The following is a 23679-nucleotide window of genomic DNA, read 5'->3' as shown; positions in this document are numbered from 1 at the left end:
AAGAAAAATGTTATGTTTCAAAGTCATAAAAAATAATTTCGTTTATAATTACAGGGTCTGTTTAGTAACAAGTGTTATTTATAGCGGCCATTTTTCAGCTTTTGTTTATACGGCTTTTCTCAGAATACGGAGGAAATCCTCTGAAGGCCTCATACGGCGCCACCACCTGATGCCGGCTTGTAAACAGCAGTTGACGAACGCGTTTGTTGCTAATGTGGCGCGCGCAGTGAGAGGCACGGCCGCGCAGGCTGCACTCGGCCCCGGCGAATGACTGAAAATAACCCCGGCGACGTACAAGGGCTTCACGTGTTTTCAAGGCTGTCATCCAAGCTTTCGTCTCCTCTGTGCCGCTAGCTACTCGTGTTCCGCCGCTCGCTCGCTTAACTTGAAGTATTTGTATACATTAGGGATCTAACAAAGAAGTTACACGGAAAATGTTTCTTTACATATTTTCGTCCGGGAAAAAAAAAAAAAAAGAGACTTCCGAAAGAAGGAAGTTGTGATGACGTCGAGTCTAAAGTGAAGCGAGTCCTCCGAATCGGCTCTCACTTGTGGCGGAGTTTGTGCACGTTGCAGCTGCTTATTTTCTATTTTGCACATGAAAAGAAAGAAGATGGAGGAACCCCACAATGCTATTTATCGTATTTTATCCAAAAGCCATTTCTCCCTCTGCTTTCATATTTTGTAGCCAGCTAGCAGGCCTTTGGCTCATGTTTACATTCCAACACTACAGAGCTAACTTAATACAATTAAACATTCAATTGTTTGTCCCCAAAGTTGATCCGTGGGCGGTAACCTATGAGGTTTTAATTAAATATTATTGATAAGTTAAAAGTTCAGAAGACACTCGAAATAAGAAGACATCAACGGATTTTGAACTTGCAAGTAGAACAGGTGAGCCCAAACCTCAGATGAGGAATTCCAATCTGTTCCAAAGGCCCCCCCCCCGAGCCGTTTTTATTAAAGCCCTTAATCACACGGTGTCTCAAAGGGCTGCAAGATGGAAGGAAGAAAGAGAGAAGCAAGAGAGAACTTCATAAAGACAGAACAGGAGAGAATGAAAGAAAGGACAAAATGAAGAGAGAAAGACGAAAGGAAGGAAGAAGTAAGAAATGAAGAGAGAAATACAGAAAGAAGGAAGAGAAAAAGAATAAAGAATGAATGAAGAGGGAAAAAAGAGGTAAAAGGGGACAAAAGGAGCAAAAGAGAAAGAACGAGAGCAAGAAAGAAAGAACGACAGCAAGAAGGAAACAAAGGAAGAAACGAAAGAAAGAAAGGAACACAGGAAGGAGGTGAAGTGCATTGAAAGTGCAAACGGAAATGCCGCTTTAACCACAAAGATAATCAGTCCTCTCTTAAGGATGTGGAAACTTTCCAATGACAATTGTACATAATTAGAAATAATTCCTGTATTTATAGTTGCAACCTACTAGTTGCCAATTATCGAGTAGTCTCCTCTAAATTTACACAACAGTATAAATTATATTCTGAAATGAATAAGCTCCAGCGAGTATGTGCATGTGTGTCCTTTACTGCAGTAGGTTGCACCATCGTCATTGACAGTTCACAATATGCCCCGTTTTCTATTCTCTACTCATTGTCCTATCCATTGAACGCTAAAATGCCCCCGAAATGATGTAAATATATAAAAGGTCAGCAACTAGTAATATGTCGGTCAGTTATTTGTCTTCTTTTTTTTTCTTGTGAGAATTCATTCCAGTTTTGCTCTTGCTATTTCGACCAAGAGTTACACATTTCCAGTTTTTTGGGTTTGGCCCCGAATTTTCATCTCCGTGCATCCCTAGTATTCATCAAAGATATTTCCCTGCATTTTTCCCCCCTGCAGAGTCGGTGGACACAAAAATGAACTTCAACAACTTGATGATGATGTATCAGGAGCAGGGCAGCAGCCCTGATTCCAGCGAAGAAGAAGCCTCCAGCTTCTCCATGCTGCCCCACCTGGCAGATTTGGTGTCCTACAGTATTCAGAAGGTCATTGGATTCGCCAAGATGATCCCAGGTTTCAGGTACAGTAGACACAGGAATAGTTAAAGTAAAATAGGAATATTGCACATATTCAGGATATGAAATCTAAACGCATGCATGATCTTATTTTATTTGCAAATTGCGTGATTAAGAAGGTAGGGTTAGTCCTTTCATATTTTAATTACCCGTTCATGTGAAGCAATTCAGCTTATCCGATGCTTTATCTGTACGCTTGATATCTTCTGAGGGAGCTGAAACTCGAAAATGGACAGGAGAAATGCTCTGATTGTGGAGACACAACTCAACTTTATTTATAAAGCCCTTTAAAACAGCCGCAGCTGAAGACAAAGTGCTGTACACAAATAAAACATAATAAATGTCAAACGCCAAGAAGGAATAGAAATGTGTTTTAAGACTATTTTTAAAAATGGACAGTGAGGAAGCCTGTCTGATGTGCAAACTGCAGAAAAAGCAGTACATTGCCAACTTCAGTGTTTTACTATATTTTTTAATTGTTTTTCAGGAAAAATGAGAAAAAAAAACTATTATTAATAATACCATATTCAATTTGTTACTTCTAATGAAATACTAAAATCGATTTTAAAATAGTATTTAATTTACATTTAATTGATTTTATTCTGTTTTTTCAAATATTTCCATATAAATCATGAACTGACAACAATTAAAATAAGAAAAATATCCGATATGGCAGAAGGCAATCCTTTGGCTCATTTGAATTATTTTCTTATTTTCCTTAAATTCATAAAGTAAGAAAAGATTACAAATAATTAAATTTAAGTATCATTTTCGAATTTTGGTAAAATAATCTCAAAATAAATTGTAGTAAAATAAATTAATATTTAAGGTAATTAAAAAAATATTCATATAAATCATAAATTAAAAAAAGATTTAATATTAATAATATTGTCTGACATAGTTGATGGCAATCATTTTTCTCATTTTAAATATTTTCTCTTGTTTTGCCTAAACCAAACTGTGACACAAGATTTCTAATAATAATAATAATAATGGAATATTCTTTTCTGATTTTGCTTATAAAACGTTCAAATAAATCTGCGAAAACATATTTAAGATGCGCAAAATTAAGTTATTTTTTCTCCTCTTTCCCTTAAATAATAATAAAGATTATTTAGAGTTAGTCCTATTATCATTTTCACAATTTTGCTAAAAATATTAGAATCAAATCTAAAAAAATAATAATAATGTATCTGCCAGGTAAACAAAATAATTGGACTTACTAGGGTACATTTTGATAACAGGAGAGCAATGTGGTTTAAAAAAAAATGTAAATTATGTCCACAACAATAACATTCATTTCCTTTTCCAGAAAACTATATTTTATAACAAGAGAAGATTTCAAATGTTGTTTCTCACAGTCTCACAAAAAATAACCCATCTGACTCATAAAACGGGAAAACAGGACTTAATGGAGAGAACGGAGAAACACGTTCACATCCGATGCGTTCAATAAACTGCTACCGGGTGACTCATGTTTGCGTCACAGCTGCTTTCAATTTTCAGTTTTTTCTTTCTTGTTTTTGTTCCTTATTAACTAGCGGATGACCTAAAAGACTAGAGTTCAAGGTTCCGCAGTGCGTGAAGTGCCATCATCACGCGCTTCGATATTCTCAACAATGACTGTTGAAAAAATTGGGCGCTAAAACGAGCCGGGGCCTGCGTTTCCTGAAAGTTGTCATTGCCATTGGCTGCAAAATGATGGATGCATTTGGATTAGCTGCGGAATGTTTGTCCGCCTTTGCGTTTCTGGCCTGAGCCCGGACCTAGTTTGAGAGTTATAGGATCTTCCGCGTGCTATTTCCATCCTAACGCATTCACTCACCTCGCTTGAGGCGAGATCCTTCTCCGTGATGATTGAACATCCTTGATGAACACACGAGACTGATAAAGAGTAAGCACGTATTGGTCATTATGAAGGATTTGTGTCGAAGTACAGTGACATTTTATCAACATATACACACTTTGTTTGTTTTTAACAGTGTAGTATACGTTCATATAGGGCAGGGGGCGGGTACCTTTTCGACCCAAAATAGCAAAATTATATATATATATATATATATATATATATATATATATATTTTTTTTTTTGTTATTTTGATAAAAAATTATTTTATATAATAATATATTTTTTTTATTTTTGAGAATGTCACGTTATATATTTTAACAGAAAACTGCCAAACCCGCTCTTCTGACAAAATCTAATTATCCATTTTATTTCACTGTGTGACATTAAATGTTTTGATAAAAATGATAAAATAAGAATAAGGCCAGAGCCTGTGTCCCATATCAAAAAATATACCACTTTAAACTTGTCTACCTCCTGCAGTTACTTAAGGTTGTTGAAACTCATTTTGACCTTTGTTTCTTTAATGACTTATGGTTTCAAAACAAGGCTGCAAGCAGAGTTCTTTTGTAAAAATGTCACAAAATACTGTAAACAGTTTCATGCAAAATACAAAAAGAACATTTACATTTGCTAATTGTCTCTTGACGCATCGCTAGCAAGCAACTTCGCTGCCTCGTGCGCACGTTTGCAGCCTCAAAGTTGTAATGAGTGCTACATTTTACAAGAAATAAAATGCAGACAAAAAAAGTGCTTTTACTTACAACACACTTATATTCAATACGGAATGAATAAGTTGACCTCGGGAAGCTGTCAAACAGACACTCTTGTCACTGTTATTACCTATATTTCATGTTAATGCTGTCTATGTGTATTGTATTTTCAGCCTTTTGAGGGCTATACATAAAAAAATAACTTGACAAACAAGGATCCTGGCCTATTTACTGTGTGCATAGCTCTGCTCACCCAATCAAATTCTTTCATGTGCTTGGCTGGCGTTTTTGGGTGTTGTCTCTAGGGTTTTCTTCATAAAGTGTCTGAACAGTGAACATACATTGAATAATGAGCTTCCATATAAAGGATTTCTTGGCGGATTTCGGGGCGGCATTAGCTCAGGAGGTAGAGCTTGTGATCAAGAGATCGCAGGTTCGAATCCCGGCTCCTCCGTGTTACATGTCGAAGTGTCCTTGGGTAAGACACTGAACCCCTAATGCCCCCGATAAGCAGGTTGGCACCTTGCATGGCTGCACGGCTATTGGTGTGTGAGTGTGTGTGTGAATGGGTAAATGTGAAGCACATTGTAAAGCGCTTTAGGAAGTCTTCATTGACTTGAAAAGCGCTATATAAATGCAGATCATTTCATTTAATTTCATTGGCGACATACAGCCAGAACAGGGTCTGTTGGTGTTACACCTTGACTGTCATTGGGACTGTGCCCGTTATATACTGGACCGAGGGACTCGAAATACTAGCGTTACATCGGCTATAAACACAGCGAACTCGACTTTGATTAAAAAGTTGGACCGCTATAGAAGAAATTAGCATGTCTTGAATTTTATCTCCGAGCCATATGTGCTCATGAAAAGAGCCATTATGAGAGCTCCCAAGCCATAAGTTTTCGACCCCTGCAATGGGGAGTGGGAGATATATTAAATTGATCGTACAATTAACGGGATTGTGATCTTTTAAAAACAAGATCTTTAGGTCCATTCTATTTCTTCATTCACTTTTTTTCCTTTTATTTGAATTCCGTTGTACTTTACCTTTAATGTCAAGTTTATTTCATTATTTAAGCTGTCCAAGCGTAGGTCAGAACATGCAATAAATAAATGCCTTCCACCAAAGTCTGGCAGAAATGACTAGGGACCATGTAGTCATTGAATAAGATGTTAATCTGGCATGTGACATATTTGTGGAGACATTTACAACTATTTGATCTTCACCGCCCAGTAAAATCACATACATATAGACAAATACATACTGCATCTGTGGATGGCAAATGGACTTTGGAATGCATGCTATAACAGTTTATAGAAAATATTCCTTAGGAAGCGGAAGGCAGAGTCTGAAATTGAATATAAAAAAATACAAAAACAAATTCATGAGCAATATAAAATCTTGTAAGTATTGTGGGGATTTAATCTTCCAATTGACAGAACGCCTCCGTATGGCAAACACCCAACGTACTTGCACACTGACAGTACTCACGTTACACTTTCTCATTTCCACAACATTGAAGTCAACAGCGAGGACATCAGAGCATTATCACCTCTTTGGTTTCAGTAGACTGTATTCAATTGACCAATTACTGAGATTGTGATCTTAGAAAAACTAAAAACAGATTTTTAGATTTTCTGCTTTAAAGGCCAATTCTTCTGTTCAGTTTATATCAGTGATTTTTATTCTTTTACCTTTTCTTTTATTTTGGATTTCCATTATGCTTTACATTTGCTTCAATCTTAGAGCTGGATTTAGCTGTGACATAGCGGCTCCACGTGACAAATGGCCATCGTGTTTGCACACAGAGGGCACTCACTCTTGTCATTTTTACAACAATGAAGTCAACAGAGAGGATACTAAATGCGTTAACCTCTTCCCCAGTTTCAGTTTACCGCGTGGGCGTCTATCTTAATAGTTTTTAATTGCTTGCTGAAGCACACACACGGCTGCAAAGCAGTAACTGGCTAGCCAGATCCAGAAGTCCATATTTGAGCATAGCCTATGCATACGTATTGCAAGTTTTTTGCAAGACATGACTTAAAATTACTAAAAAACAATATAGTGAGAAGTCAGGTCACATTATTTGTAAATAACCCAAATCACTGCACAGACCACCATTAGGACATACCCTGATCTGAAAACTACATGAGGGCAAGGGAAAACAAAAATAAATCCCCCTTCCAGGATAACCAGGCTGATATGGTTGTTGCAAGGGCATCACAAACAATATACACAACATTAAAATAAGTAGTAAAAAGAAAATTATAATAAAATTGAGATTGTGATATGATTTTGATCGTTTGCAGAGAGCTGACAGCGGAGGATCAGATAGCCTTGCTGAAGTCGAGCGCCATTGAGGTGATCATGCTTCGATCTAATCAGAGTTTCAACTTAGAAGACATGTCTTGGAGCTGCGGAGCACCGGACTTCAAATACCAGATCAGTGATGTCACCAAAGGTGAGCCTTAGTGCTTAATTATGATACTATTACATTTTTGAAGAATTGTCATTCTTCCTTTTGAAGAAGAGGAGCAAACTAATCATGGTTAATAGATCATTGATGTTTTTACATAGTTTTTTCATAATCGATGAATCTATAAAAAGCTTAGGGTACAAAATTGTCAGTCCTTGGAATTTTCGCTTCTCAACCTTGTATCGTTTGTTGTGCCTTAGCGGGCCACACTCTGGAGCTGCTGGAGCCCCTGGTGAAGTTCCAGGTGGGCCTGAAGAAGCTCAGCCTGCATGAGGAGGAACATGTACTCCTGATGGCCATCTGCTTGCTGTCTCCAGGTACAGTCGCATGCCAATCACAGACACTTGGTCCCCTTCAAAAGTTTACATTTTTCTTTCATGACTTGCGCAGCTTGAAAAAAAATATCCAGGAAATGGTAGAAGGTGGAGAACACACTCGCATGTGTATTCTGATGCATCTCATTGGTTAAGAGACTCAAAAAAAATGCTAACGAAAATAAGCGCTACAGGTGGTAGAAATGCGGTGTGGCAATCTCGACCTCCATGCGTTATCATAGGAAATTTAAACTCCAAGTCAGACATACTCATGAAAAGGACCACAACTGGCTCGTGAGCCATACGTTCTTGACTGTTACAATATAGATTTATACTTCTATACCCAAGCAGCAGAAGGGAAATAGTAAGGTAACAAAGCAGGAAATAATAATGTTCCGATTGCAATACGATTGCTCAACCTTTCTAATTGTACACTATTGAAAAAGAAAGATGTCATCAAGGTTATAAAACCTACCTAAAATTGCAAACAACTATTCATGACAAAAAAGACTTTTGTTATTGTGAATCCGCAACAAAGAATTAGCGGGGAAACCGCCACGTAGTGCAGAAGTTGCTCTCTACAAGGACCTGTACCATGAATCTTCGTCAGGTACAACCGGAATGGATTTCAATGCCAGCTATGGCTGGTTTGAGAAATTCGAGAAGAGGATCTGCTCTTTGACCCTGGTTTGTATGAGGAAGCAGTGGATGCAGGTTACAAAGCCATAAATGTTTTTTTTAAGCGCTACACTTGAAAAAAAAACAGTATTCTGTAAAAACGTTTGTGTGTACATTATTTTAAAGTTACATTAACTTTAATTTTGAGTGTACAGTAAGCGTTTACAGATTACTAACAGTCTCTCGTGTTCCGTCACTCAAACCCCCACCCCTCCCCCTTATATCCCACACCACGCTTAAATCTATATTACGTTAGCAACCGCTGACTTTTCTTTCATGTTAAGGGCTCATAATAACCTCATTTTATTTTCTTTAATATCTATATTATTTTACGGTTCACGGATCCATTAGCTGCCTCGGTCATGGGGGAACCACTTTCTGTGGTGCGTCTTTGGCTAGTCCAGCCTGCCGGCGCCCATCCCTCTCTAGGCCGTTTTTTGGGGATTCGGGATTTTGTTCTGAGATTTTGAGTATTAAACCTAAGTACAGACACTGCCCAAGTTGCAAAGTTGAATTTGTTCGTAAGTTGCTTCAGTGTTATTTTTTTATATGTTGAATGTTTATATAAATATGTTTAAGGCTTATATAAGTAACCTGTATTGTTTTGTACTAAAAAAAATAAACATTACATAAAATAATATGCTCTATAAAGATAAATAAAGTTAAGTTTAACCTATTTTGGGAGATGCGCTTCAAGAGGTCCTCCTCCGTGGTAAAAAGTGGCCAAAAAAAAAGTGTTCTGACCATTTTCTCATCCGCATCAAGCTTTCTTTCATTTCAAAAGAAACGGCTTGCCTCTTCTTTACACTTTACACCAACCATATTGAATAGATGCGCGAGATATAAAATAATAAAAATTTCAAAGTTCTTAGCGCTGGAGATACAGCATAGAAAGTTTATATACCAACTAGGAAGAGGATTTTTTTTTTCTTCCGGGGGGATGCTGGGTGACCTCTCAAAGCGCCACACACTGATAGTGGCTGAAAAGAGCACTACAGTAATGTCGTGTACTCGGAAAAATGTGCATACAATACAAAATCTAACTTACAGCAATGTCCGGATATTTTTCCACGACCTGAAAAAAATGTTCTTATCTACTGCCCTCGCAAGTAGAATGGTCGTTCATAGAAGGTAAAACCTTATGTTTAATGACTATTCCAACGTGTTTTTAGTGATGAAGAAGATGTGTTTTGTGATTATCTTGGGTTAACTTGGATGCTTTTAGGAGGCCGATCGGACTATTTTGTTTTCAATCATTTAAACTGGGGAAAATTTGCACGTTCCCAATTTGTGATGCAAACACACTATGTGAAGGTACATCTGTAACTAGGTTAAAAAACGAAACCATTTAAAAACGATGATCTGTCCCTTCCTCTCCGACAGACCGCCCGGGCGTGCAGGACCACGGTCGCATCGAAGCCCTCCAGGACCGCCTGTCGGAAACCTTGCAGGCCTATATCCAGCTCAAGCACCCTGGAGGCGGCCTCCTCTACGCTAAGATGATCCAGAAGCTAGCCGACCTCCGCAGCCTCAACGAGGAGCACTCCAAACAGTACCGCTCGCTCTCTTTCCAGCCCGAGCACAGCATGCAGCTCACCCCGTTGGTTCTGGAGGTCTTCGGTAGCGAAGTTTCCTAAAAAAACAAAACAAAAACAAAAAACACACACACACAACGGAGACGATCCGGAAGGACGTCAATTATTCGTCTGGGAGAGCGAGCAGATGTTTCAGCGACAGTAAAACAAGGGAACTCACATTCAGTACAACTTAAGCTAAGCATACCTCTGCCTCTTTTTTCATGAATTCAACGCTGCTTCAGATGCCTGGACATGTTTTTGTGTACGCACACAGCGCACGCTCACAACCAACAACACTCAGTTACTCATTCAGCCATTCCGTTGAGCTACCTCTCTATTTTTTTTTTTAAATATCTATATATTCCGATCACCTCCGTGGATGCTTTTGGAACAGGATGATGTTTTTTATTTCGATGAAATCAGTGCCTCTGCATTACTTTATAAGTTGTTGTTTTTTAACGATCACCTGCTTCCTTCCAAAGCAGCGTGTATTTAGACTTACCAACCGTTCATCTCTCACCAAAGGTATTTGGTCCTCTACCGACTCAGAAAACCATCTTGCTGCTCTTCGTTTTTGTTTTGTTTTTCGGACTAGCCTCACAGCCTATGAAGGAAAGCGGTCAGTATCGAAGTGGAAAATCGCAGAGTTTAGTCAGTTTAGAATTTGTAGGTGAGAATCAGCCACTAAATGTGTTAGCTACTACATGTTTTTTTTAACTGCAAACTGTCAATCAAGCAGAGTTTGATTTCCTTCTAGTGATATCAGTTTATTACTTGTAAATAGTTCATGTATCCTAAGCACTGTCGTATTATCATTTATTCAAGCTTGTATATTATATATCACCGATTTTAAAGGGCTAAATGCCAAATCTAACTGGAAGAGGAAATTGTGGGCTATAGCTGTATACTCGACACAGATTTGGTATTGGAATGGGTGTAATTACTGCTAATTTTCTTTTTCTTTTCTAATTTCACTATAAACAACATGGATTGCACAATTCGAGAAATGAATTTGCTGAGAATTCTGAAAGCAGTTTAGTTGAGGTTGCTTGGCCCTCTAGTGGCCATGTGGTGTACAAAAAAATATGCATTACATAATGGTACAGTCGCACCAAATTTGTTTTGGGTGACCACTGATGCAATTTTCCAGATTTAAACCATGCAATATAAGTGGGGAAACTATAGATCCGATTTAAAGTATACGGAATTGCATTTTTTGTGAGTTTTAAAGCGGCAAATACATAAAACCAGTTAATCATAGAAGCCTACTATAAAAATGGAGTTTTCATTTTAAGAGGTTGATTATAATGTCATGGTAGATGTTTTTTTCTTGATTGCGATATAAAAATAAAGCTGTACAGTACATTTAAAAGAAAATAACTAGATCGAGTAATATTACAAGAAATAAGCCCGAAAAAAAAATCAATATTAGGAATGCATCCAACCCCAGAGAATAAAGTTGTGATTTTACCATCTGAAAATATATATATATATCCATATATTTATGCGTTTTGTCCTTTGTCCAATTACGGACATGAGAATATAAAAGATTGAAATGTAAATGCAAGATAATTCTAAATTGTATTTGATGTATGAAAGAATACAGTGTAATGTGATACACCGATTTAATCTTACAGTTTGATCCTATCAAAACGGAATTGTTTGCCTTCCGTTACAATGATATAGCCGTCAAAGTATTTGATTCGTTGAGTATCTGACCAATTTCCAGTCATTAACGGACTGTTCAACTCGAAGTCCAACGCGGTAGCCGTGTTGTCTTTTGAACCCTAAAAGGAGGAAGCACTTTTAACACATTTGGTGCTGTTGACGACTAAACCCGTTAAATCTCCATTTAAGTAGTCTCGGGGTGAGGTGAGCGCGCTTTATATATATATATATATATATATATAAATTTAGATTGTAGAAAGATTTTAAGCTTTTCGAAAACATATATATATATATATATACATGCCGTTTTTTTGTTTGTTTTCTAATTCTGGTGCTCGAAACTTAACAACTGATCCGTCAGTCGGCTCATCGATCAATCGGCTTCTTCAGCCTTGGCGTTGAGTCTTGCGTTTCTGCCCTCGGCTATGCAGGCCTCGTCGTGCCAGACTTCGTGACGCTTCCGCCGGCATCATCTCAGGGCGCATCGTGCTGCTCCGCTATTGAGAACGTCGCCGCTTTAAACTGTGCCGCCGAAACCGACTCACCAGCAGGACCGCTTTCAGTCACTGTGGCTTTCTTTCTGGGAATTATATCGTGCCAATCTAACCGGACGGGGGATATGATACGAAATATCGCCCTGTTAGCGTACCGCTAGTGACTTGGGTTTTATTTCTCGAATACAAGTGAGCGATCTAGTACAATAAAGTGTTCATAAATATTTTTACCACTCGCATGTATGCAATGTCAGAACGGCTAACAGACGTACACCAAACTTTTTTGTTGTCGTTTTTGACATGCTGTATGCAACTTTGCTTCCAAGGTTTCTATTTTGTCTAAAACATCGTAACGCTGGGTTGATTTTTATAGGTATTAGGATTGCACTGAAAAGAAAAAAAAATGAGAATAGTTAAAAATTTACAGAATTTATTTTATTCAAAATATTAAGGGTATATGTTTTATAAAAAAAGACTAAGAAAAACTACAATTCTTTATTTGTCCTGTAAAATCTGAAAAAGATTGACTGATTTTATCAAGTATACAAAAACATTTGTGATCGATACGTATTGTATTTTCCAGAAAAACAATTGCCAGAAATGTGCAGATGCGCCTTAAAATCCAGTGCGCCTCATAGGCCAGAAAATGTAGTAAATAAAATTTGAAATGCATAATTAAGACAAAATACGGCTACACACGGTAACCATTTTGAAATGTAGCAATGTAGTGATATTCCATGAATGATAGTTTGTTTTCATTATTTTCTTTAGTTTTTTTATGCAACCTTGGCCTTCGCAGTCATTTTAATTATATATGAAAAGTCCAGAAATTATACATGTATACCCCAGAAAATGAGGATCCAATATTAAATTGTCAATTATGGTAGTACACTTTTTCAATACATTTACTCAAATTGTTTTTTATTTTGCTATTATGATTTTACCCCTCACGGTAGGTATGTCTAGTATTTTAAGACATATATATTAAAAAAAAAAAAAAAACTACCGAATTACAATTTTACTTGCACATAATTAAACAAATAAAATCATTGAAACAGTTACTTCTTCCACTTCATTTAATGGTGAATGTATAAGTATGGTGTTATATTCCATTGAATTTAATTTGGAGTTGTATTATGCCATTGACAATAAAGAAAAAGAATGAATTTAGTATTAAATTGGCGTTAACTGAAAAACGTAATAAAACAAAAGTGAACACTCTTCAAACAGAAGCGATTCCCTCAAAATAAAATAATTGCACTGAAAGGTTATTTGCAGTTATTTAACTTCTTTAATGAAAATGAACAGTAGTCAGTATAGAGCAATGTAACAGAAAAATATTTCTAGTTTTCGAAAAGCTTAAAATCTTTCTACAATCTAAAAAATGTGGAAGAATTATGATACCATGTTGCAACTGTTTATTACAAAAGAACATTAGCTCCTCTTTGTAAAGCTCTTTTTAGTCACAACGCGTAGAACTTTCTTCCATTTTCTGTTCAGTGCAGTTCTAATACTCCCTTTGGACAAGCGCCAATCGAAATCAAGTCAAGAAATGTAGGGGGTGTGTAAGTGCTACAAGGACGATGTCCGAGAGTTCTTGTCTGAGACAGGAAAATCTAAAAGTTCCGGAAGTAACGAAGAAGTTGGCGTTCACGACTACGACTCATTGTAAATATCATCGATTCGCACATATCAACACCAAGTTTTCCCATGATTTTGTTTTCACCTAGACGAAGCTGCTTCGAAACTTTAAAACCGTGTGTTGGTTGGAATACTGGACCTTGTCAATCGTACCGCGACGGAGATCCGAAATCGGCCAGACGTGTCGGTCGTGGTTAGCGCTCTTCTCAACCGGGGCGACGTCCCGGTACACTATCACCAGCAAGCTTTACAGTTCGACTTTTTCCTTTTTGGAAAGTTTATTTCGTACGACTGTTGCCGTTACAAATCCTGTCAGGTTTCCTAGCCCCAACCCTCCTCGTTTGAGTTTCCCTTCCCGCCTTTGCGACAGGGATTGTAATGGAATCGACTTCATGTAGTTCTTAAGACGAAGAGTGTCCACGACGGATGAACACCGGAGTCAACCTAATAACGAAAGAAAAAAACTACCTCCTAGCTCTAAATTGTTTTTTTTTTCGCTTCAGCATTAGCTTCAGTTATTACTTTTTTTGTAATGTTTGTATACATGTTGGTATTTATTGCTGTCTAATGAGTCATATTTCAATGATTACCTCAGAGATATCTCACAGATTTTGGGAGAGTCCAGCTAATGAAGTCGTTCATAATTTTGTTTGTTTTCTCCTGATCGTTGTACAGTTGTTTTCTCGTACTTAGCGTGGACGCATCATGTGTTTGCACCTACGTCGGAATCGGAAGGAGCTACATTCTTCTTTGTCCTAGGAATGTATACTCAGAGAGTGGAATTTTACAAAAAGTCTACACACACCCTTCACGAATAATTTTGGGTTTTCCTTGTAGAGCATTTTTTACGGAGGCCTTAGGGGGACATAACTATTGGAAGGATGTTTCTCATTAATCCAAGAACTGTTGGAATGTAAATATTTCAAACATGTTCATAAGATGTTTCGGACGATACAACTTTCTCACCATGACCAGAAGACTTCCTTAACATCTTTGTTGTTTCTCGTTAAAACAAATAATATTACGGACCACCAGTGTTCCCTCTAAGCTGCGCGTGTGCGCAATTGCGCACTGCTCGCACATTCTCAGCGCACAAGAAAATCTAGCCAGCGCACTAAAATGAGGGTTCAAAATTAATAATTAAGAAGCGACTTAAGTCAAAGTTACAGTCCACAAAGGTAAAAATACACGGGTTCCCCTGACGTTGTGTCCTAAGTGCGGTATTTTGAAGTCAATGTCGAACGAAGTTGAAAAGTAAAGTTGGTAGAGTTGGTCGAGAACAGACTTCTTCGGCTCGGCTCACTAAAAGGAACCGGCTCTTTCGGGTCCTAAACGGCTCTTCAGGTTGTTTTTGCTTCTTTAATCCCAACATGACCAAATATTATGTAAAACTATGCACAAAATGACTTAAAAGAAGGGGAGAATAGAACAAAAAAGAAAAAAATACCAAAATGAAAAAGTAGTGAAAAGGAAGAGAAAAAAAGAAGGAAACATTTGGAAAAAAGCCAGAAAAAAAAGAAAAGACAGAAACGTAGGAAAAAAGTAACGTGAAGTTAGGAGCATCGTGTCCCTTAAGGCACCCTATAGTCTTTGGGACATGAGAGTTTATCACTAAAACGAGAAGATTTTTCGAAACCAATTTTTCTTCGAAAATGATTTTTATTCGAACGACGAATTAAAAAAAAAAAACCTAAACAAGAACACTTAACAATGCATTTTTTGTTACAATGAAATAATCTTACCCTGACGTCCCTCAGGGGATTCTGAACCTTCTGACTACAAAAATAATTTTATGAAGGAATTAAAGAGTTTTATCAAACTATGATCAACTTTTTTTTAAATGTAAAATTAATAATATTCGCATTCTTAGATTCACATTTTAATTTTGGGGGGAATTTTCTTTTACAATTTGAATTTTCGCGTCAATGTTTAGGATCGAAAATTTAAGTATTACAAACTCCGTCAAAGCAGAAAATGTAGAATTATTGAGGATACAGTCACTTGCCTTCCCTTTTCGGCCTTTTTTTTTCCAGTCAGGAAGTCCAGAAAAAATGACGCCACTGCCATATTCTTTCTACTTAAAATAATTACTGAAAATGTTTGGGAATGTTAAAGTTTGAGATGCGGAACTTCTGGCAACTAGTGGCTGCATGTGACAACAATGAGTTTGTTTACATGAAGGCAATAATCCGATTGAAAATGGAATATATCCAGTAACCTGATTATATAAAACTACTTAAACACACACAAGAATCAGATTATGGCCTTAGTCCAAGTATTCCGATTGCAACGAATGGGTTAGTCCCATTGTTTTCCCATTATTAATGCATGTGTTCGCAATTTCCCTCAGCCCATTTCCCTAAGAGCAGATGCTAGACGCAAATTCAATTAAACTCGTTAAAAAATCCTCAAGTGTATGTGTTGATTTCTCTGGGATATTTCCATTTTATTTTCTGTCTCCAAGGGAAAAATGCCGCTTGTGTATCCATTAATATATAGTGGGTGTCACAGTTGTATCCATCCATGTATAATGTAAGTCTATGCTAAAGATAAATGCAAAAACAACGTCTATTTACGACACGACGTCGCTCCCGGTCTGCTCTTGTCATCAGAATACTCGAAAGCACCATCGTGTAAACGGTCAATTTGGATTGTTCCAGACATCCAATTTTAGGTTTCCGAACAGATTGCCTGCATGTAATTGGAGTCAATCTCATCCAGGCTTTGATCATTAATGATTGGGTTTAGGGTTTTTTGTTTTGTTTTTTTAATCTTTTGACAGGGTGTGTAGACTTTTTAAATCCACTTTTGTTTGTAAGGGTAAACCTGGGAGAGGACATTTGTTGAAGACGTAGCTGGTGGAATATTGAGAGGGTGCGTTAGCTTCACTTGGTACCTTATACCGTAGTTAAAGCTCTGTAGTTCTTTCCCGTCACCTTTTTTTTCTGACATCTACTTCCTTTATTACACAATTACACGTTCGTTTTTAAATCTTAAAGCATCACCACGTTTGTAACACTATAGAACCCCCCAACCCCTGCCCCTTAAGAGGAACAGAGTGGTGCTCATTGGAGTCCCATCACTTTTTTGTCCTCATGTCAAACTGCTTCAGGTAAACACTGAATGAAATGTATTTTGTTTTTAATGTAAAGAGGAACATTGTTGCCATGGTGACCTATACCCTGAGCTGTGTGCCATATGACCTTTTTACTGCAGGGTTCCCTTGATGTGACCTCGGGGAGAAAAAAATTGTACTTTCGATGTAGTACTTAAGAATTTGGCATTGAATTATGATCCTTCTTTTTGAAGCCCAATTATGCCACTTTCGATTAAAGAAAAACGCCTAAACCAACGAAAGCACTTATTATAATCGGATATAATGCGCGCATACTGATTGAATTTATTTGCCACAAGAGGCCTAATGTGTAAGGTCACGCTTGGCTTTAGTTATAAATTTAATTTTATTGTAATTGCAATTTTGTCTTCTGTGTCTTTTTTTTCCCTCTCTCCTCAAAGATCTCTTTTCTATTATAAGTTGTTGTCTATGTAATATATTATTTTGTCCAATGTTTTGCAAATCAAAAATAAACACATGTACAGTGCAGTGTGGCTTTGTGTGAAATCTATCAGGAAAAGTGAGTGTGGATGCCTGAGAAAATAATGAAAATTCAAAAATAATGATGAGTAACCACTTACATTTTCTGCCAGTAGGGCATTTTTTTAAGTATTTTTCTCATTTCATCACATTTCTAACCCGTTTTTCTAGAACAAAAACAAAACACAGTGAAAAAATAACAAATAAAACAAATATAAACAATCCTCAAATCAGATCTTAAGATAATTTACACATTTTTAAATCATTTTTCATATTTTACTGGACAAATTGAAATATATTCAAGAAAATAGAAAAATAAACTGAACACAAGCACAATTGTCTCTGATACCCTAGATAATCATTTTAAATATTTTCAGCAACTGTAAAGATATACATTATAATATAAAAAAAAATCCAAAATGAGAAAAGGATTTGCCATATTCTACTCAAGGATATTTTAGGTATGTGCCAAGAGCCTTGGCACATACCTAAAATAAACCCAATATTTGTTTATTTATATTTCATAATATATTTTTTTAAAGCAAATTAGGTAATTACTTAGTGATATCAATCAAAAATTAATGAATAGGATTGTGTCCAATTTCAGGAGAGGAAAAATGCCATATTTTTCCAACAAATTACATGAAATCTGATGTTTAGTTGAGGGGTTTCCAACTTTTTTGAAGCTGAAAGCTACTTTTTGTTATTGATTAATCCTAAGGGCTACTATTTTGATATGCATTTCTAAAATAACAATTTTGCATGATATTACTATATTGTTAATATGTTATTACTAAATTAACAGGTTGCACTTACTAGACGTATGGTTAAAATGCTGGTTTAAGATTAGGTAATTGTGTAATTGTAATCCTGTGCAGTCCTTTGAGACATTTTTGTGATTAAGGGCTATATAAATAAATGTGACGACTTGACTTGACTTAAAATAGTCTGTCAACCACTTAAAAATCATGCCAGTTAATCACATTTCCTAGAAAATTACCAAGACCTACTAATGGTGACATATATTCAGAATCTGTCCGCAAGCTGCTTAGGGGGCCACTGGGTGCTCGCAGGCACCAAATAGGAGACCACCTGATTTAGAAGCTTTTTGGGCCTTTTGGGTAGGGCGGAGGAGGACTGACGATGAGATGCATCAAATATCGTAGTTAAGCATTTATCCACTAGAGGTCAGTGTCACTTTCTCAATGAGCCTAAGAGCCCATCAGTGACCTCCTGACCTGTTACAGGCTGGTCAGGAGCAGTTGTCATCAGTTAGATGCTGTGGGACATCAAGCCTGACCACAAAATTGTGGCTACGCACTAACACGCCTTACATCAGGACACATCTGGCTGGTGTGCTCAATCTGCCGGATGAGATTTGGGCTCATCACCGTTACACATCTCTAACAGGCCGAGAAAGGGACGAATAAAAAGTTATCAGGGAAATCCAGTCCCGGCTCGACAGTTAATTGTCACAGGGGCGCTTGTTTTACTTGCTGATAAGATGGTGCTCCTGCGGTCTGCTCAAACCGTCAAATCTATGCACGAGGGTAGGTGAGGGCAAAGCAAAAACCACCTTTTGTCCGTTTCCAATCAATCGGAGACAATATCGGGCAACTTCAGGAGGGTGACTGTCCACAAATGTCCACGGGAGGTGGACATCACAATTTTACAATCAACACGGCACGTTGCTGAGCTTGTCAAGTCAACCGGTATAGCTTACATGAACACATAACAGCAAAATCAACCAATAATAAGAAAAATTACGAAAAAACACAGTTAATAACAAAAGAATCAACATGAATCGGTTCTGAGGTGGGAATTGCAAGGGGAAATTGCTGTAAGTTTATTCTGCTTTGTTTCTGTTTTTAATAAGTTGTTCAATACCTGCAAAGGAGATTGCATAGGATGCATACCTGTCAACTTATTCGCTTTTCCTTTAGTTTTTTATGATTTTGATCATTACAAACTTTGCACGCCTAATGCCCATTTTGGCTCCAATCCAGATCGTCTCAGTCACCGGTAGCCGACGACTACATCATCGAAGATTGATAATATCGTCGCGGTATTCCACATAGTCTGTTTTGCTGTGAGTAAATAGGTGCCACGTTGCGTTTTTACGGTTTATTGTTGCTAAATACAGGGAATTGCACTCATTAATAAGTGGAGCAATAGGCTTAGGTTCACAAATGAGGATGTCAGTTAGGTATTTTCACTGTTATTCCTCACTTTTCTTTATTTGGGCTATTATGCACTATTGACATAATTGTCACTATCCTCCAATAATGTGTGTCTGTTTTAAGGTGGATTTTCTTTTTGGACCTAGGTCTAAAATAAGAAAAGGCTCAGGGGAAGGCTTTTAGAACGGATTTGAAACTTGCCATTGTGGGGGGTTTTCTATACAGTCTTCTCCTGTTCTCCTTTTACGTTCAAAACTCATTGACGTCTTATCTCCTTATTTTGAGTGTCTACTAAACTATAAACGTATACAGTATGAGCCAATACTTTCCAAATCCCCAGGAACCTCAGATAGAAACATTATTATAAAAATATTGTATGTAATGAAAAACACTGAAAGTTCATACTATAAGCCACCATTCATTTCCCAAGCTTTGAACCCTGCAGCTTATGCAAAGTTTATTGATGTATTTTTTATAACGGCCACCAGCGGCGCCTGTACGTTTTTGCCGTATAAAGTACGTTTATTATGCATTTTAAGACATGTACGACGTACAAGAAAATCTGTACGGAAAAGCGCAAATTTGTCAATTATGGGTACCATACGGTATACACCGACTATCCAGAAACAGCAAATCAATCAAGTCAAATGAGTTCGCAGCAGTAGCCTTTATCTCGGTATCGTTTTTTTTCCTTGCAAACGAAGCCAGCGGTTTGATGCTACTGTGCGCATGCGTCTGCCGCTGGAGTGCCTAGTTTTGACTCCCCTGCAAAATCCTCCCCCCTCGCGTGAACGCGCATTCTGCTGCGCTTCCGACAATAGCGATCGTATTCTATATAATAAGCTCATTAAAACAATAAAGCTACTCCTCAACAGCTGCAGAAGTGATGTTTTGCCATTTCATCGCAGAGCACAACATGCCGCCAACAGTTGCCGATCACTTCACAAGGGTTATGAAAAACATGTTTCCCAGTCACAAAGCTGCAAAGGTTTGTATTTTCTGTCCCTGTTAAATAGACTGTTTGAAATTTAAAATACAAGCATCAATGGTTGATATCGTGGTTTGGTTTACAAAGTAGAAATGCCAACTCATTTTTCCTCCCCAAAATATATTTATTTACAAATTTAAATTTAAAGTGTTATTAATGGATATTTTAGTTACACTGATAACAATTGTTCCTGATTTTTTTATTATTATTAAGAATATGTACAGAATGATGTAACGAAACACAGGTACAATATAACATGTTAAACTACATAAACACGTTTGAAAAAAAAATATGGTGTAAGATTATTTTGTATTTTGTAAGGGAAAATACGACAGTTTGTAAGGGCATGGAGCCCTGGCGGTTGACAGGTATGGGTAAAGCTAAGAGTGAAACACATGGAATATATGTATCGAGGAAGGAATTTAATTTGACTTTGTGCTTTGTGCATGAATAAAACTAATATGAACAAACTCTCATCATAAAATGTGTCAATCGAAAGGGGAGAGCTAACTACCATATTGGGAATCATTTTACGAATCTGTTTATTTGTAAACGGAAATAATGTGGCAAAGCGAAAGGATTACAAGAAGCAATGTCCAAAGAAGCAGCAGTGTTTTACGCATTATCTGTTTGCATTATCATGTGTTTTGGAATCAGTATTTACACGGTTGGATTGTATGAAGTGTCCTTGATGAAACAAAGCCATTTTAGCGGACATTCAAATAAGGTGAAGATGGCCAGGGGGTTAGGGTTACTGGTGAGTTACGACGGCTTTAAAGTTTTCGGGTATCTTGTTTGACTGATCGTGATGTTTCTCTGATATTTTCAAATGGCACGACGTAACTGGAGACATCGTACAGACACGCATTTGTTTATCAATAGTCCGTCGGCCAACCAGCAGGACTTCGGAACGTTAAGGGGTTAAGGTGCCGTATATTATTATTTCTGTGTACCGTCTTTCTTTGTAAATATCTCATGTTTCATGAATGCAACATTTTACTGGGAAAAAATATTGTTATTATTTTACTTTATTTCTCTCCCTGTATTTTTTAAACTGTAATACCTCCCAAAAATAAGTACGTTTTCTTTTATAATCCCAAAATTTGAGATATGACTGTTAGTTACGGCCCTGTACCCACTTGCAGTTGTTGTGGTCTAGTAAAAACAAGCTTGTGTGTCTGAGAGGGATATGGTCATGAGTTCGATTTCAAGCCAAGCATGTAAAGATAACGTGCACATACGAAAAATGGGAACCAAAAATTCGGTTCGCATTAGAAATGTGAAGCAGATTGACCTTTGGTTTCTTTTTTGAGGCGTGTCCATTGATTGGGCGCCCACTCAAATTGAAAGTCGGACGGCCTTTTCATGCGAGTCATCCAAATGTCATTAGAGCTGAAGCTAGCATGTGGTTTTGGGTCAGAATGTGAGGAACGCCGCTTTCTCACGCGGCTCAAAATGCAAGCAGAATGCTGGGATGGATCCTTGAACTTTTTTCAATTTTGGATAGAATAGATTGAGTTGGATTAAGACTTTTGTAGATAAAATATCTAAAATAGGCTTACTTCATTAGCACAGGGTTCCTAGAGCTTAAGGCCAGTTAATTTTGCTTAATGCCTTTAAAAATGAAATGTAAGACCAGACGAGGTCGACAACAAAAAACTAATTGAAACAAACAAAAAAGAAAAACACTGCATGAATTAGAGGCAACATTAAATCTAAAAAACATAGCTCTTGACTAGGAAAACCATAAATAAAAAGGCTGTTTACAGTACTGTACAGAATCCTCAGTCAAAACTGGTTGATAACTACCGATTCCAAAGAACTCTTCTGCTACATTCATGAAGCATTTTTATCATGATGAATGAACACTACAAAAACTATATTACTAAATCTTTTTAATTCAAACAAATATCACAAAAAAAATCTTAATGAGTTCACATTTTCAAGACTTTCAAAAATTGGATTTAAGAAATGTTAATGCCAATTAAGGTCTTATTTTTAGAATAATGAATTCAAAGCCTTTTAAGACTTTTCAAAGATCTGCGGGAACCATGTACCAAGACCAATTTAGTAAAATTAAATTCAAAGGATGCAAAGGTCAATCTAGATTTGCACATTCTGTAGTATTTGAGCGGCATTCTTCCCACATTGCCAGATATTGTTTGATGCGTGGCTACCTATAATACACGTGTATATAATGTAGAGGTAACATCACATATTTTGAGTACAACCAAAAATACCCAACGTATCAGTAGCAGCTAGATTAGAAAGTCACAGCTCGACGTTTAAATGAAATACAGCCGCTACCCAACTTACGAAGGAGAATTGTTCGTAAGTTGCTTCAGTGCTATATTTTGCATGTTTAGGCTTGTAGAAGTCACCTGTATTGTTTTGTACTGAAAAAAAAAAACATTTCAAAAAATAAAATGCTCTATGAAGTTGAGTTTAACTTACTTTTGAAATATGGGCTTAAAGAGGTCCTCCTCCGTGGTAAAAAGTGGTCAAAAAAAGCGTTCAGACTGTGCACACAATACAAAATCGAACTTTTTGTAAGTCGAATGGTCGTAAGTAGGGGAGCGTCTGCAAAGCAAATTTCAAAAGCTCCAAAAGGAGCACCAAAATGCAGTACACCTAATGGCTTCAGACCTAGCGACTTCTCATGTAACTAAAGCCATGAGAAGAGAAACCTTCGAGAAGCAAAATAATTAATCAAATTCTGTGTCCAGATCAAATCAAACAAAAACAGATTATTGACTCAACATGTAATTCACAGTGTCAATAATGCCATCTAGCCTGTTACTCTGCAACAAGTAGTGATGCCATTGAGTCAGAAACTAAAACATTTTCCCTGTTTGTTTTTAAACAATTTATTGTCACTAACTCAACAAAATTGAAGGTGGCGGTGGCGGGAACGGAAAACACGGAAAACACAGGTCAGTAGATAGAAGAGCAAAAACGTGGTCGGGATCGGAAACAAGTCGAAAGCCAGGAGGGGAGAGTAGACGTGGTCGAGATAAAAAACGGATCGTTATTCGGGGCGGGAGAACAGACGTGGTCGAGATCCAAAGAGATCGTAGCACGAGACAAACAGGAGCAAAAAAAACAGGACAGGCGAAAAAAGGGCTTGCCATGTAAAAACAGAGATTCGCAGACGGACTGACAAAAGGGGGCTGACCGGACAGAGTTTAAATACTGACAGGGAGCCAATCCGTCAACAAGCTGCAGCTGGCGCCGCACGGGCGGGGCCAATCGGGCCCATGGCAACCGTGACAATTTCAATGTAACAATTTTCATTTGAAGTTGACTGGGCAAGTCTTAACACTTAATTAGTTACCAGGTTTACCAAGTCAAGTGAAATAAATTCCTGAAAAATTGATTAATGCAGAGTGAGTGGCTAAGTTGTCAAACATTTATTAAAGAGTTTATTTAGTTTTAAAGAGTTATTAAAAGCCTCATTTTACCGACTGCTTCATGTTCCTGGCC

The 23679-nt window shown here is 37.3% G+C and overlaps 1 protein-coding gene across 1 annotated transcript in view; it reads left to right on the top strand.

Annotated features, from left to right (window-relative positions):
• Positions 1–17037, top strand: part of LOC148363816 (vitamin D3 receptor B) — a 55191-nt gene extending 38154 nt beyond the window's left edge. Inside the window, exons 7-10 of the mRNA XM_088337875.1 lie at positions 1847–2027; positions 6895–7046; positions 7262–7378; positions 9437–17037. Of these exons, the coding sequence (XP_088194001.1) occupies positions 1847–2027; positions 6895–7046; positions 7262–7378; positions 9437–9690 (704 nt within the window). The 3' untranslated portion in view covers positions 9691–17037. The remainder of the gene's footprint in view (positions 1–1846; positions 2028–6894; positions 7047–7261; positions 7379–9436) is intronic.
• Positions 17038–23679: the final 6642 nt, after the last annotated feature.

This window comes from Urocampus carinirostris, chromosome 6, assembly GCF_059441175.1.
Source record: "Urocampus carinirostris isolate Australia breed hairy pipefish chromosome 6, RoL_Ucar_1.0, whole genome shotgun sequence".
Lineage (NCBI taxonomy): Eukaryota > Metazoa > Chordata > Actinopteri > Syngnathiformes > Syngnathidae > Urocampus > Urocampus carinirostris.
This window is presented reverse-complemented; position numbering and strand designations above follow the sequence as displayed.